Source organism: Pipistrellus hanaki, assembly GCF_964339955.1.
Source record: "Pipistrellus hanaki genome assembly, chromosome: 13".
NCBI classification, from domain to species: domain Eukaryota; kingdom Metazoa; phylum Chordata; class Mammalia; order Chiroptera; family Vespertilionidae; genus Pipistrellus; species Pipistrellus hanaki.
In genome coordinates, this window is record NC_140515.1 from 43,616,241 (window position 1) to 43,632,868 (window position 16,628).

Below are 16,628 nucleotides of genomic sequence, written 5' to 3' on the forward strand. Positions count from 1 at the left end.
TTTCTGAAAACCCAAGGAAAAAGGATCCAGGCCTTATGTGTGTATGTGTGTGTGTGTGGTTTTTTTTTGGGTCTGATTTCATTTATTTATCTCAAATTTCCAAAAACTAATCTGAAAATTAACCTTTCAATAAAGCAGTTTTCTTTCCTGGCAAATACACTTGTTCCAAGGCCTCTTTCTGGTTAGGAGTTACATGTTGAATCCATCCAATTCTGTAATTTTGTTCAGCACATTTCCTGGCTCCGTGTCTATTTCATTGAAGGCACAAATCCAAGCAATTTCTTGCTTTTCACCAGCAACAATATCAACTTCAGCCAGAGCCTCAACTTTCATTCCAAAAAAACACGTAAAAACAATTTTTCCAAATTGCTAGATGTACTTAAAAACTCGGAGTTTTATTCTGCCTCAGAACTGGATATAAATACTGCAGTGAAAAAGGATAGAATGTCTCCCCCGAACCCCCAAAATGTTTTCTCTCAATTTTTACAAAACATTTGGAAGACCCTGAGAATCAACAGCATTTTTTTTTTATTTTATTGAATTAGAACCACCCTGAATTCCCTCATAAATCACTGAATAGAAAAACAAGTTTCAAAACAGATTTAAGAGAACCCAGTTTCCACAAACTTATATTTTTTGGAGAAAACAGTACGAAGCTATCTGAAACTCACTCCTTGTACCTAGTGGGGCTATTGTTTACTTACAGTAAATGCATGAAATTCTCACTAGTAGCTGGAAATGGAGTTCAACGCTCACACTGAATTTGAACCACGGCCCCTCCCACCCTGATGGAAGCAGTCACAATGCTGTCACTTGTGATGGAGCTAGCAGGCTTCTTTGAAAAATTCATAAAGTAATTTAAACATATTATGTGTTACAATCGAGGTGAGCTTCAGTAAGATTTCTTCCTTATTTCCCTGCCTGAATATTCTAATTTAGTTAAAGAAAAGCTTACGAGTTATTTGAGCCATAGTGCATCAAATTTCCTGAAATAAACTCAGAAGGCTTTCATAATTATCATTAAAAGTGTTTCAACCAGTAATTATATATTATAGAAATCACCTTTGTCTGTGGCCAGAAGGAAATAGCTTAAAAGATTAAGATGCAATCTTGTTTGGAATACCTCATAGATAAACAACAAACTCTCAGGACTCTGAGGAAGACATGGTTCTCCCCCCCCCCCAACCCCCATTTCCAACTGTGCTGATTCTCAAATAAAGTTCCAGACAGGAATCACTCACAAACTCTAAAGAACCTAAGTGTCACCCTCAGAAATTCTGATTTAATCGATATAGGGTAAAACTTGAGTATTAAGATTTTTAAGAGTTCCTCAAGTTATTTTCATAGGCAGCAAAATTTGAGGCCTGCTAGTCTTTTGAGTGTACGACCTCAGTCCCTTCACCAGAGCCAAGGCATGCTGCCTACATACTCTGTTTTCTTTATTTTCAGTTTAACTGCATATTTCCTTTAGTTCTTTTTTTTTTTAATATATATATTTTATTGAATTTTTATAGAGAGAAAGGAAGAGGGATAGAGAGCTAGAAACATTGATGATGAGAGAAACATCAACCAGCTATCTCCTGCACAACCCCCACAGGGAATGTGCCTGCAACCAAGGTACATGCCCTTGACCAGAATCGGACCCGGGACCTTTCAATCCTCAGACTGATGCTCTATCCACTGAGCCAACCAGTTTCGGCTCCCTTAGTTCTTGAAAGTTTATCTTCCACACTTCAATCTGGCTTCACCTGTCCTTCAGTTATCTAGTCAAGTAGAGGAGACAGGTCAAGGAGACAGACTAGGAAAGAACTAAACGCAAGGGAGTGTGGGACAGCTGTGACCTAGAAACACAGAAAGAATCCGCCTGGAGACTCAGCGGCAGCTTCACAGACGAGGGGGCCTGTGAACTGGCTTTTGCAGAGCATGCAGGACTTCAACAGTGGAGGGCAGAGATAGGAGACAGCTGAACTGATATGTCTTAGGAAGAGTGTTATCAACTCTACTTGTAAAAGGCACATAAAGGAAGATAAACATTAGTCAACGTTAATGCTAGTTTCTATTGTAATGATTGTTCTTACTTTATGTTTTAGGAATAGAATCTCTATGTTTTATTTTTTTAAATTAATTAATTATTTTTTTAAAAATATGTTTTTTTGATTTTGTACAGAGAGGAAGGGAGAGAGATAGAGAGTTAGAAACATCGATGAGAGAGAGTCATCAATCAGCTGCCTCTTGCACACCCCCTACTGGGGATATGCCCGCAACCAAGGTACATGCCCTTGACTGGAATCGAACCCGGGACCTTTCAGTCCCCAAGCCGACGCTCTATCCATTGAGCCAAACCGGTTTTGGCAGAATCTCTACGTTTTAGAGGGCAATGGTCCTTGGGAAAAAGCTTTTGTTTCCCAGTCTCCCTTGCACTAGTATGCTTGTGTGAATAACTTCTGGCCAAGGAGCTATAGCAGAAGAAATGTAAGGTGGTTTCCAGGAAATGGAAAAGTCAGCTGAAAAGGAGAGCTAGTGCATAGCATTTGCTCCTTCATTCCTTCTTCCTGCAGTCTGGAATGTGAATACGATGCCTGGAGCTCCAGACACCATTTTGGTCCATGAGGATGAAAGTCATTCTCTAAAGATGGTAGAAAAATAAGTTCGAAAGAATCTAGGTGCTTAGCCTAAAACTAACACAGCATTGCCATCCTAGTCTAGATTGTCCACCTCTGGATTTCTTTTTCCCTCAAGATAGAGAAAATGCTTCCCATTTAGGGGCCTGGGAAGCTGCTGGAAGGGATGTCCTTATTGTGTTTACCAAGGAGGAAAGCTGCTAGCCATTAGCAGGCCAGACACGTGGAAGTACAAATCCCCAGATGGCTGCAGGACAAGACCTGGCCTTTAGGCTCTGGGATTGAGTCTGTTTTGGTAGAAATTGAAACTCAAAGTCCTCCTCCTTCAAAACATCTGTACTCTGAATTTGTTTCTACTTTTTTTTCTTTCTCTTTTAGTATTTAATAAGAGCTTTTTGACAGCTCTAGCCTATTACAGCTCTACTGAAGGATATTAAAGAGAGGCTTTTGTTCACAATCCAACACCAGCCGAATTTGCTTTGATAAAAATGTTCCTGAAAAAGTGACAAGATTGTTGTGAAGCTTAAGTAATCTAATCTAATGGGAAGTGGTTCGCAGTGCAGGCACTGTATGGAGTAGAGGTAATGTAGGAAACGGGGACAGGGTGTAACTAAGGCACAAAGACAATGTTCAGCACAGCAAATGGCCTGAGTTTAGGTTATGTAAGTGGCGAGAGATGGGAATAAAAGCAGTCCTGTGCCATGTTATGAAGGACCTGTACGTCTTTAAACTTTATCTTGAAACCAAGGGTGATTTCAAGCTGGGCTGGGGATTGGAGAGAGGGGTCAGGTGACATGTTTCTAATTCTTTAGAATCAATTCCTTGGCTGCTATGTAGACTACAAATCGGAAGATCAGAGTCATAGAGATCTTGAAGAGAGATACTCTGGTTCCTGTTTTAGTGATGAGAACTGAGACCTAGAGAAGTGAAGGATTAAGAACTTTCCCAAGATCATGCCGAAACTGGTTTAGCTCAGTGGATAGAGCATCGGTCTGCGGACTGAAAGGTCCCAGGTTCTATTCCAGTCAAGGGCATGTAACTTGGTTGCGGGCACATCCCTGGAAGGGGGTGTGCAGGAGGCAGCTGGTCGGTGTTTCTCTCTCATCGATGTTTCTAGCTCTCTATCCCTCTCCCTTCTTCTCTGTAAAAAATCAATTATATATATATATATATATATATATATATATATATATATATATATATATATATATATATATATATATATATATATAACTTTCCCAAGCTCATAAGGCTGATCAGTGATGATCTGAATGCAAGTTTATTTGGCTGCAAACCCTTCACCTTTTTTTTTTTTTTTTTTAAATAGTGCCACTAAGAATATCAGCTTTCCATGCAGTAAATCTGAAATAGTTATTTACATTTACATCTATGTTCTCTTAAAATCAATGCATAAATTATAGATAAAAGTATAATGCTTATTTCCTGGATATTTAAGTTGATTTAGGGGTCCACAATAAACATATAATATGTTGATTACTAAATTAATGAATGCGAGTGGACAGTGGCTGAATGACCTAAAATTATAATCTTCCAGATTGCTAGTTAATATGCATTTTCTCCATGTAAACAGGACGATGAGTCAGAATACAGGATGTGGCTATAAAATATGGCTCCAGTTTGCTGCCCTTATGCCATTAGTAGCTTACATTGGGGCCCAGGATACTGTAGGGCTAGGATGACCTGACATACAGTGATTCTTCATGGTTTGTCCATTGCCCTCTTTGAGGGGGTCCAACCATGTCAGACAAGGACATTTATATGCTCAAAATATTTCTAAACATTCTTGCTGGATATTTAGTTAATGAAATTCTCTCTTTCAAAAAATATATTTTTATTGATTTCAGAGAGGAAGGGAGAGAGAAAGAGATAGAAACATCAATGATGAGAATCATTGATCCATTGCCTCATGCACGCCCACCTACTGGGGATTGAACCTGCAATGTGGGCATGTGCCTTGACTGGGAATTGAACTGAGACCCCCTGGTTCATAGGTTGATGCTTAATCACCAAGCTACACTGGCTGGGCATGAAATTCTCTCTTGTATATTGAAAATAATATTTGCTCTGATTTCAGCCTAAAGTAAAAATTTGTTTAATCTAAGCTTTCAAGTAATGGATTATAGGACCTCCAATTCCTAGATCCAGTTGTGCTATTTTAAGGCCTCTATTTCACAGCATTTCCAGGGGGATGAAAGAGTGTCTATTAAGGATTTGAATTCTATCAGTGTCTTCACTCCCTGCTTAACTTGAGGATTCTTGGAATTTTTTTCAGCTTTATTGATGTATGATTGATGGATAAAACTGTAAGAAACATGAAGTGTACATCATGATGATCTGACATTGAGGGAAGATTCCTCCTACCTGGCTAATTAGCATATAATTAGCAAATTTCAATTATACAATACAGTGTTATCAATCTTGGAATATCCCGATAGTCCACAAACAATATGCCACTTATCTAATTTTGTCTATAAGTAGTTTTATCCCATGTTCAGGGTCAGCCCTTGTCAGGCAGGGAGGGAAGTGACATTTTCCCTCAGGGCACTGTGGCATAGCCTCAACAATTTGGTGAGCACTGATCCTATTGTACAGCACACAACCTGATAATCCGCACAGTGGTATGTGGTAGTCCTGTTCCTTACTTTTCCTCTCATCCACTTTTCTGCTGTCATCAACCTTTTCATGGTCTCCTTCCATCCCCAATCCTTCCATTGCCTTTATTAGACCTTGTCAAAGGAGAAAGGAATCTGATCTAATTCAGATTCCTTTGGAGATGCTAGAGATCTGACAAAATATCCAGCCAGCAGGTTTGCATTTTGAAAAACCATAAAGGGCAATGATGGGATTATAGGCACTCAGGGTGACCCATGGGACATGTCTTCCAATGGTTACCTGTGATTCTTTATAAGGCTGACTCTCCCAACAATAACTTTTCATCTTCAATGCAATGTCAGTAAGTTAGCCATCCACATTGTACCTGATTTTGTCTGAATATTGGTGGAGAGGGCACAAGGTATCACTTGACCTGGCTGGTTTGGCTCAGTGGATAGAGCATTGGCCTGTCAAGGGCACATGCCTAGGTTGTGGGGTCAATCCCCAGTTGGGGGCATGCAGGAGGCAGCCAATTAATGATTGTCTCTCATCATGGATGTTTCAATCTCTCTCCCTCTCCTTTCCTCTCTGAAATCAATAAAAATATATTAAAAAAGAGATATCACTTAATCTTTACTAAAGTTACAGGCCCTATGCTGAGTGCTTAACATGTATTATCTTTCATTTTTATGAAAAATCTAACAACCGAACATTATTACCCCATTTGAATAAAGTAGACTGAGACAGAGGTTAAAAATTTTGCACTGAACTGGTAAATTAAAGAAGAAGAAGTCACCCTAGGCCTGTCTGAATGTAAAGCATATGACCTTAACATTTAAAACAATTACACAAGTTATTCATAAATATATTTTTAGTATAGAACAATTTTGAATGCAGTTTTATAACTTTAATATTAGCATCGCCCTTTATTCCACTCTTTCAACTTTAAGGGATCTGTTGTTATAAGGGTAGTATGCATTAGGAACTTTTGCTATGCATATTTGTGCACACACAGCTAGATAGACTTTTAAAATTGCAAATGGGATTATACTGTGCTTTATGCATGATTGTTTCTCCATTATGTATTCCTAAAACCACCTCTTAAAAAAATCTTTTAATTTTTCTAGTAGATGCTTTAGATATATCACAATTTTTTGGGACCCTGCCCTATGGATGGACATTTGGATCATTTCCAAAATTTCAGGAACAAAAACAAAGATGCAAAGAAAACGATTGAACTCAGACCCTTGGGGGACTTGTGTGCGTATTTCTGTGGGATAGATATTATAAGAGGGATGGCTGGGTGGAAGCATTGTTGTGATACACTGCTAAATTGGCCTTGGAAAACGCGTGGGCTATCTGCTCAACGGAAATGAAAGTTGGATGAAACAGTGTGTTGGATTTCTGATGTTTGCCTTTCTTGGACATTGCCTTGTTCCCAGTATTTCCATCCCCGCCCCCCACCTCCACTCTAGCTGATGGCTTCTTTTGCCCTCTACCTCTATCTGCCCTGGCCTAGTTACAAGGTGCTCTTCCCTGCCTTTGCAGTATCAAGTCACAGGGCTCTCTTGCATAAGCCAGAAGTGGATAGAAAGCACTTATTCCCATGTTGATGGCTAAGGCTCCGGAGTGCCCTTGAAGTATATGAATTGCACTGGTGCTCTCAGCCGAGACTGCACTCCCTGATGTATGGTGAGTAGGAGCACAGTGGAAAGACGAGATGGATGAGCAGCTGGGCATACTGGTGAAAGGGTTCAAACTTTTTAATCCCCCATCTTCTAAAATATTTATTTATCTGAAGATGTCCTTGTGTTTTATTTAAGGACAAAGGTAGTTATAACCCACAGAAAATGTGCATGTCTAACTTGAAGGATTATAATACGTATAATGATTTGGCTTTAAGCCTCTCATTTTTAGAACACTTTGTTATTTTGGTGAGAATTATACATCACTTAAAATTGTCATCGTTGATTTGATTCATTCTTTTCTCCATATGAAGAGCATGAGCTAATAGTCTGCCCCTTTGCTGACATAAGATATTGTTTTAAAAAACACTTCAACTTGTCTAAATCTTGGAGACTGGATTAATAAATTATATTGTAGTATATCTAGAAGCAAGAATAACCTATTGCCATTGAAAGCCAGGTTTCAAATAATATTTAATGACAAGGGAAAATGTTCATAATATACTGTTTAAGCATTAAAAATGGTATGCCTGTCTTCCTTTTGTTAAGTTGTTTGAGTTCCCTGTCAAAGTTGGAGATTAAACCCTTATTGGGGATAACATTGGCAAATATGTTCTCCCATGCAGTGGGCTTTCCTGTTTTTTTTGTTGACGGTTTCTTTTGCAGTGCAGAAGCTTTTTATTTTATCTCCAACATTTACAGGGAACCCATACAACTCAACAAAAGGAAGATAAACAGCCCAATAAAAAAATGGGCAACAAACCTAAATAGATACTTTTTGAAAGAGGATATAAGGCCAAGAGACATATGAAAACATGCTCAAAGTCACTAATCATCTGAGAGGTGCAAATCAAAACAACAATGTGGTACCATCTCACACCTGTCAGAATGGCTTTCATCAATAAATCAATAAAGACCAAGTGCTGGCGAGGATTCGGAGAAAAGGGAACCTTATGAACTGCTGGTGGGAATACAGACTGGTGCAGCCACTGTGAAAAACAGTATGGAGTTTCCTCAAAAAACTAAAAATGGAACTTCCATTTGACCCAGTGATCCCACTTCTGGGAATATAGCCCAAGAAACTAGAAATACCAATCAGAAAGGATATATGCACCCCTATGTTCATAGAAGCACAATTTACCATAGCTAAGATTTGTAACAGCCTAAGTGCCCATCAGCAGATGAGTGGATTAAAAACTGTGGTACATCTACATAATGGAAAACCACACTGCTATAAAAAAGAAGGAATTCTTACTATTTGCAACAGCATGGATGGAACTGGAGAGCATTATGCTAGTTAAAAATAAGCCAGTCAGAGAAAGATAAATATCATATGATATCACTCATTTGTGGATTATAATGAACAACATAAACCAATGAACAAAAACAGATCCAGAGACAGAGAAGCATCAATAAGACCACCAAACCTCAGAGGGAAGGTAGGGAAGGATGGGGATAACGGGGAGAGATCAACCAAAGGACTTGTGTGCATGCATATAAGCCTAACCAGTGGACACAGACAACAGGGGGGTGAGGGCATGAGTGGGGTGGGGTGGGGAGGTCAATGGGGGAATAAGGACACATATGTAATACCTTAATCAAGAAAAAAATAAAAATGGTATGCCTAATATGTTTCCAAGTATGTAAAAAAACAGATATGCACAGAAAAAAAAGACTAAAATGTAATAAAGACTTAACCCTACTTGTCCTTGGAGGATGGAATTATAAATAATTTTCAAAAATTATTTTTGTTAAACCATTAGAAACTTTTCATAATGAGAGAGAATAACTTGTTAGTGAAATTATTTTGACAACTTTTCTTGTCTTCTTTGGCATCTGAGACTCAATTACCTTGATAAAAACACAGAGCAGATCTACGGAGAAAAGTCAGTGTAATCACCGGGTTGCTGCTTTTCTTTTGTTTGATGCAAGCAGGGAGGTAGGCCAATCTTGCCTTGTTTCTCCCACCAGGTTCCAGTATTTCTGGAAGGTCCCTGGTTGACATCAAGGACAAATATCAAAATATGGAGGTCTGACTATTTATCTGGGCTTAGCAGGGCTGGCTAGAGTCAGCTACAGGAGTGCCTGCATCTGCTAGGATCCATCCTGTGGGTCTGGGGGGACACTGTGGTTTCTGGAGAAGAGTTCAGGAGGGTGTGAAAAGGCCAAGTAGAGAAGTTCTGTACAGCATAAAAGCTTAGAGGATCAGGGCTCCAGGCAAAAAGAATCGGACTCTCAGGAGAATTCAGGTCCCAGAGGGAGGTGTTACCAGGCAGAGTGATGACATAGAACATCTAGTTGGCAATTAAAATAATAAGCCAGGACTAAAGGAAGGCCCAATCAAGAATAGATAGACTCAGGTGGCTCCCCAGGTGAGATGACAAATGCAAGTTTCCCCAAAGTCCACTAGGTGGCAGATCCTTTCCTATACTAAGAATTAAGAGTCATAGTCTAAGGTTCTTCCTGATACTCAGATTCCTGGGCCCCTTTCCAGAGCTTCCAATTCAGGAGTCTGGAGTAGGGCTTGAAATTCTGCATTTCCAAGAAGCTCCAGGTACTGCTAGCGTCACTAGTTGGTGAACTGTGAGCACCACCCAATGCATCATCTCATTCTGGAAACAGAGGAGGTCAGCAGGAGAAGGATGTGGTCCTCAAGGCCAGCTCTCAGTTAAAATCGGGACAAAAATTCTAGGAGGCATAGCATGGAGATAGAGGGTGGCTTGGGAAAGGGAATGGGTTACTTGCTTCTGGCTGGATATAGTGTCTGGTACTAAATCAGATTTGAATTGCGGTCTTTATAGCAGAATGAAAGGTCTTCAGAGATCTCATTCCAGTTAAATATGCTCCCAATAAATTTCATTAGAATGACTGTAGCAGATAGGAGCACACATATATGCAGAGTAAAAAGAAAGCAGAATTCAGACCAAAATGGAAAACAAAACATTAGATGCATTACGAAAATAAATCTAAAGAAAAACACGAAGAACACTATGAAGCACAAATCAGCGATTCTCAAATTATTTAAAAAGAAATATCCTGTTTATTATGCCTCAATACATGGTTCTACAGCAAAAGAATTTACGTAGCTCTGGCCCCATATGACTGACAGGCAGGTTTGATAATACCCAACTGGTCTATACCCTGTTCAGTGAGGTGAAAGTATTGCTTATGCATCTGAATGTCAGTGGCAAATTGCTCTAAAGATTTTTAAAGATTATTCTCAATTTCTGCACTTGCATCAACAGAGTGGGAAAAATCATAGTCTGCAGAAGGATCATAGTCCACAAATCACACTTTACAGGGGCACTGGTGTGGGAGATGGACTTGTTACATAACATTAAGCAGTCAACTTGTTTTTTTGGCTTCTACACTACAGATCCTTAACTTTTTGTACCCTTGATGGCCATTTAGATCTTATCTGTTCCATTTGGGGTCCCTGAAATGGGATTACTTAGATGTTCATTTAGCCCCACTGCTATTTCTTCATGCTAGGACATCAAGGATAGTGTCCCACACATGTAGACACTGAATAAACACTGGTGGGATGAATGAATGAAATTGCAGCCCAGATCTGAGATATCAAGCATGCTTGGGGGCTAGAGATACCCAGGAAATAAACTTCCAGTATAGACGGACATCAAAATAGAACTCTCCTCACAGTGACTATATAGAGGCAAGTGAGCAGAGCAGATGGAGAACAACCAAGTTAAAAAAAAAAAAGAGTGACCAATCACATTGTTTCCTGGCCTCACTGGTAATAGGTGTCCATTGTGAATGACTGGAATTCAGTTAATATGGTTCTTGGGCCATGACAACATAGCTTTCCTGGTGGCATTTTCATACTGAACCAAGGCATTGGCTCACATCCATGCCAAGGTGAACCCTGGTTAGTTTGAAAACTACAGGAGTATTAACCTTAGTTGGTTTCCTTTTAATACTGGAATTTTGAGGACTTTAACATTTACTTGTAATGTCTTATGAAAGAATTCTCCAACTTTCAGCAATAGAGAACTGAACGAATGCAAAATCAACTCTAACCTCCTTGAATTGTCTTGTCCCACCCACACTCATCTGTCCTGCTTCCCATCCCCTGTCCTTACCAGGCACACAGTGTAGCCCGAGGAATTGATGTGATTTAATGATGCAGAACTAACAACAATGATTACAGTAATAATGATAGCTGCTATTTAGGGAGCACTAAATGGGAGGTATTAGACTAAATGCTTAAAAACATGATCTTATTTAATTTGATCAAGAATCACATAAGTTTGCTCAAGAACAGAAATTTGGAAAGACTAGTATTCTAACCCAAATATGTCAGATTCAAAATGTGGTCTTAACCACTGTATTATATATGTACTTAGGGTCTTGGATCCAATAAAGATGCTTTCCTTTTGCTTTTAAGGTATATGAACAAATTGAAAAGTGTATGGTGTGGGGGACTGTAGAGATCCAAGGCCAATATATCTCATAAATGATGGAGCAGAGATTGTCCCTATGATTGAATGAATGAATGACTATAGCTATCAATTGTGAATAAATAAAAATTAGCCAGTGAGTTCCTATATCAGGAGAATACTGCACTTTCTGTTGGCATTTCACTGTACACCAAGGACTGACACAGCTTTGATGCCAGCTCATAAAATTCAAAGACACAATCTGGTTACAAATTCTAAGGCTAAATCTCAATTATATTTCAAACAAATGTGTACATACACACAGACACACCTGTCCTATAGCCTGAATTCTTCGAAAAAATGTATTTTGCTCTTTTTTCTAAATATCTCTTTCAATTTCTCAAATATCCTAAATAATACAGTTAAGGGACAAACACAAATCTTTATAAAGAGAACATGGATAGTTTGGGCTATTCTCCAATCAGAGCTTATACCACGATTTTATTGTTATTTTTAGATATTCCTATTTTCATCTGAAAATGTGTACACTCAACTACCCAGGTCAACTGGTAGTTCCAAGGAGCGATCAAATTGTTTCCAGCAAAACTAAAGAACAATCATTTTTCATTTAGAGGTGTAAATATATGTGTTTCTGTCCCAGCTACAAGAGTATGCAAAAGTTCTTCATGGCTCATACAGAAGAGTCTTTATAAACTTTCATTAACATATCTTGTATGTGATTGCCAAATATTTTTTTAAATATATTTTATTGATTTTTTACAGAGAGGAAGATAGAGGGACAGTTAGAAACATCGATGAGAGAGAGACATCGATCAGCCGCCTCCTGCACACCTCCTACCGGGAATGTGCCCGCAACCAAGGCACATGCCCCTGACTGGAATTGAACCTGGGACCCTTCAGTCCGCAGGCTGATGCTCTATCCACTGAGCCAAACCGGTTTTGGCATGATTGCCAAATATTTAAAGACCCAATTAAGAATTTTATCATGAGTCAAAATCCTTAAATAAAAAATAAAAAATAAAAAGCCTTTTTTTTTTTTTAAAGTGCTAAATTGAGAAAGAATGGGAAATTATATGAACTTGGACATTTAAAGACACAAATTGCTTTCTTGGACATTTAAAGACTAAATTATTATAAGAAGCAAAGGGAGCCCTAAGACAATAAAGCGATCAGCACAAAGACATCTGTCAGGGTGGAGGCGACCTGAGGTAAAGACCAGTTAAGTCGAATGCAATCAGGAACTTAGGCCAGTTTAACATATTTCTTACGAGGTGACCACCTCCTAAAACCATAATCTGGCCTTTCAGGATGATGACACAAGGATTTAATGAGTTAAAAAAAACCCCACACCAAACACCCACAACTTAAAACCTCTCTTTAGAACATGAATTGTCTATTTAGTTTAAAGGTAGCCTCGGAGATCCCATTAGCTGCTGGCACAATTGGGAAAGAATCATACACACGCACATACACATGCACACACATTTCAAAGCAAATGCTTCTATAATGATAGCAATGTCTGTTTTTACTCAGATTTGAAAACAGAATGTAAGCCAAAACTAACAACCTTTCTGCTAATTAGAGAAACGCCAAGTGCCCCAACCCAACACAAAACTGAAATTAACTGCTTTTCTTTGGAATCCACTTATTTATTTATGTTTAAAAGAAGATTGGGGATAAAGAAACTTCATAACAGAATCGTTGGGGAAAACACATGGGCACTGAACGGTGGAATACAGGAAGACTAACCACATGGCTACAACGAAGAAATTTTTCTTTGGCCTTGTTGAAACACTTCATGTGGTCTAGTAAAAATCTGCTTACCTTTACATTTCTTCTCTTCCGTTTGAAAGGTCTGGGCACTTGGGACACCCTGATCATTCACATCGTCATGGTCCAGGTGGAATATGGAGCTAGCCCAAGTGCTCTGGATGAGATGTGGCGATGTCTGTTCATTTTTCAATGTGCTGTGCCTCTCCGAATGGCTCTTCCTATGGAGGCAGGCTTCAGACATTCCTACTAGCTTCCAGTCGTGTTCGTGGTCTGGACAGTGCTTCGGTTTGTCCCAGGCTGGAAGGCCATTTTCTGGAGGGTTGAAAAATACATGATGATGAGCTGTTGGCATTGTCAAGGTTTGGTTGAGATGCACTTCTGGAAGGCAACTTGTTTCTCAATTCTTTTGGGCTGACAGCGTTCACATGCATCTCCGTTTGACGGCAGTGATAAGACGCAGAATTTGTCAGCCTTGGGCATAGGGCCACCACGGTTGAATTGCCAGTCAGACTAATCAACCCATTCCCCCTTATGTTTAGTTCTTCCCTGGGAAGGCTGTACTTTCGCCAGTCTCACTTCCACGGCAGTGTCCCAAGAGCAAGTTCACACCAATTTATGTCACTGCTTAGGTGACCATTTGAGGTTAGGAGGGTTAGGGCTGGTCATGAAGACTTTTCAGATCCTTAGGACATAAAATACCCAGGATTCAGCCTTGTTTGACTTGGGCTTTTCTCAGGCTGACCTGAGGGGCACCCTGTTACTTAAGTGGGACATGTTCACGTGGCTACCTTGAGTGACAACTATGTTCTCCTTCTACCTCTAATGGCCTAAAAGAAGGAGGCTGGATCTTGTAAATGGTTTCACTGTAGTCTCAAATTGGCGATGAGATCGGATGAAGGACAGCAGGTGGTACTTTAGTTTGGGGTGAATTAAGAGCCCCAATGATAGACTGATAAACCCTACATCTCTTTGGTTGAGGTATAGGCAATTAATTATTGATGTATATTATGTTATTGGTTTTTTTTCTATTCACATATGGACTGGAAGTTCAGCCCTCTAAAATATGGGGAAAAATTATATAATGAAGACTTTTTCACATTAACCTTCCCTAGTGAATTTTACCCCCTTAATAAAGATACATGGGTAACATGGATATAAAGTAGAAAGTAAAAACGAGCAAGCTAATACACATATTTGCATAGGCATACACATTAAAAAATATAATCCATCTAGTCATCCATATTTCCAAAAATTCTTGGAAATTTCAAGAATTTCTGTAGAAAAAAATGAAATGGAGGTTTAAACCCTCTCTAAAGCAACTAGATGTCTTCAGTTGATACTGGTCAGGATGGTTTCTCTAAAAGCGTAATCTACTCTCAGTCACTTTTGGAAGTTACATTTATCCTCCAGGGTCTTCAGATTACTGTGTGAAAATCCTGGTACCCACACACTCCCTTTCTATTCCAGGACAAGGCTCTGAACAACCACAACAATGAAGTCCTACACATGATTTCTTTGTCACAGTAAATGGAAATGCTGTGACTCAAAATATCCTACGTTGGCTAGTAAGCAATAATCCCTTAAAAAAAAAATCATACAATATGATAGCTTTTGGATGCAACATTTGCTCTTATTCAGAGAAGAGCCCTGAAAATGCACTCTACAGAGGGCTGCTAGGCGTTGTAGAGGTCAGTGAAACAAACATGGGTCCTTTCTCCTTAGAGTTTATATGGCATTCTTCAATGCATGGTCTGGACTCAACCATGCCAGCCACTGGTACAATTACAGGCACTTACGCTCAAGATCCATTAAAAGAAAACAGATTGAGATCTTGGGGGATTGTATTGCATTTCAGACTCAACATATCTATGTAGAATCCATTCAAATACCCATTATCCATGAGGGTTTGAGGTTTTTATGAGCTAAGTATACAGTTACTGAATGCAAGAGTTAATTCTGGGCCCAAAGAGATTAATTTTGTTTCTACAGACATGAAAAAAGCCTTTTCACCCATGCATGTTTTTGCGATATCTACTTGATTTTCTGGGACTCTCTACGTTCTCAGTAAATTGCATCTGGTTTAAGCAATGTTAAAAGGCATCATGCTATTTTGTAAAACCAACACTTCATTTTTTTTCTACAGAAATTCTCAAAAGTTGGTATTAATATTATCTACCTTGACAGACATAGACATTAAGAAATACAGCCTAACTGGGTCGTCACTGCTCCCTAGTGAGGAGAGCTAATGAACAGACTTGGCTGAGAGATGCTGAAAGGGACTCCATTCAAGGGGGCAATTCATCCTTAGAGTATATACAGCCTTTCCCCTGGGCCAGCAAGAGTGGGTTTTTTTTTTCTTCTAAGCAACGGAGGCTGTAATAGGGAGAAGGTAGGGGATAGGATTGCCTTCCATTTTCCTAAGAAAGGAGGCTGAGATTGTTTGGGAAAAGGGTTTTATTCGTGGGAGGCATTTATAGGCTTATAATTACTGTCTGTAATTACATTCATGATAATGATATTTAGTTGCTTAATTGGCAGGTTTATTGGTTGGGGACACTGCTGGGAAACCTGGGACTGAGAAGTACTGATTGGGTCCTGGGAAAACTATGCAGATTTATTTTTGATTTTCATCCTCCCCAAAACAGGTGTGTGTGTGTGTGTGTGTGTGTGTGTGTGTGTGTGTGTGTGTGGTTATACAGTTCCTATATAGTCCCAAGGAGGGAGAAGACACCTGTTACACCAAACTCCTTAAATCCTGCCTATTGGGTATGCTGTCCTTGGGTCAAATATAAGTTACCTCCACATACGTTTGCTTGGTAATAATGGTTTCCAGGAATTTTCTGTTATTTCTATGTCCAATGGTTATATTCTCTGGTTTCACAAAAACTTAAACCAATGAGATATATTTTTAGAGAGATTAAATTATCAAAGATTAAGTTAGTGATTCTCAAACTCTGGTGAGAATCAGAATCACCCATGGTGCTATGAAAGACCACAGAGAACAGGCTTGTTGAAGTAGGATGGGGCCTGAGCATTGGTATATTTACTAAGTCCTCCAAAGATTCTGATATAATAGAGTTTGAGATCCATGTGGGTAAGAAAATCTAAGGTATGCAGACAAATTATTGGCAAGTTCTGGATAAGGCTGCAATGTCCCTCTCAGACTCTAATGTTTTACCATCTTGAAGTAAATGTGTTATAAGAAAAAATTCATCAATTGTTTAGAGATCGTGTGAAGCATTAAAAGTCAGACTTTAATTGCATATTATCTTATAGAGTACAGGGATAGACTTAACCAAATTTCACTAAAAAATCCTGTTGTTTTGAGCATTAGAGACACAATGTACACAGTAGTAGAAATACATTTTTTTAAAAGGTTTTTTTCTTTTCTTTTTCTTTCTAGAAATGAACGTATCTTGTTACTCAGGCGAAGTATAAATCCTTTGCTTCTTAATGGATCCCAGCTAACACCTGGCTGTTAGTACTTCAAAGTCTAGATACGAAGACTCTTAACCAGT

The 16,628-nt window shown here is 39.0% G+C and overlaps 1 protein-coding gene across 5 annotated transcripts in view; it reads right to left on the minus strand.

The window, feature by feature from the left end:
* Window positions 1–16,628, minus strand: part of THRB (thyroid hormone receptor beta) — a 280,496-nt gene that overhangs the window by 34,760 nt on the left and 229,108 nt on the right. For 4 of the 5 annotated variants that reach the window (XM_084902973.1, XM_084902971.1, XM_084902972.1 and 1 more), the window contains one exon: window positions 13,162–13,422. The exons of the other annotated variant lie outside the window; for it this stretch is intronic. In XM_084902973.1, the coding sequence (XP_084759099.1) occupies window positions 13,162–13,422 (261 nt within the window). The remainder of the gene's footprint in view (window positions 1–13,161; window positions 13,423–16,628) is intronic. 5 annotated transcript variants of the gene reach the window in all.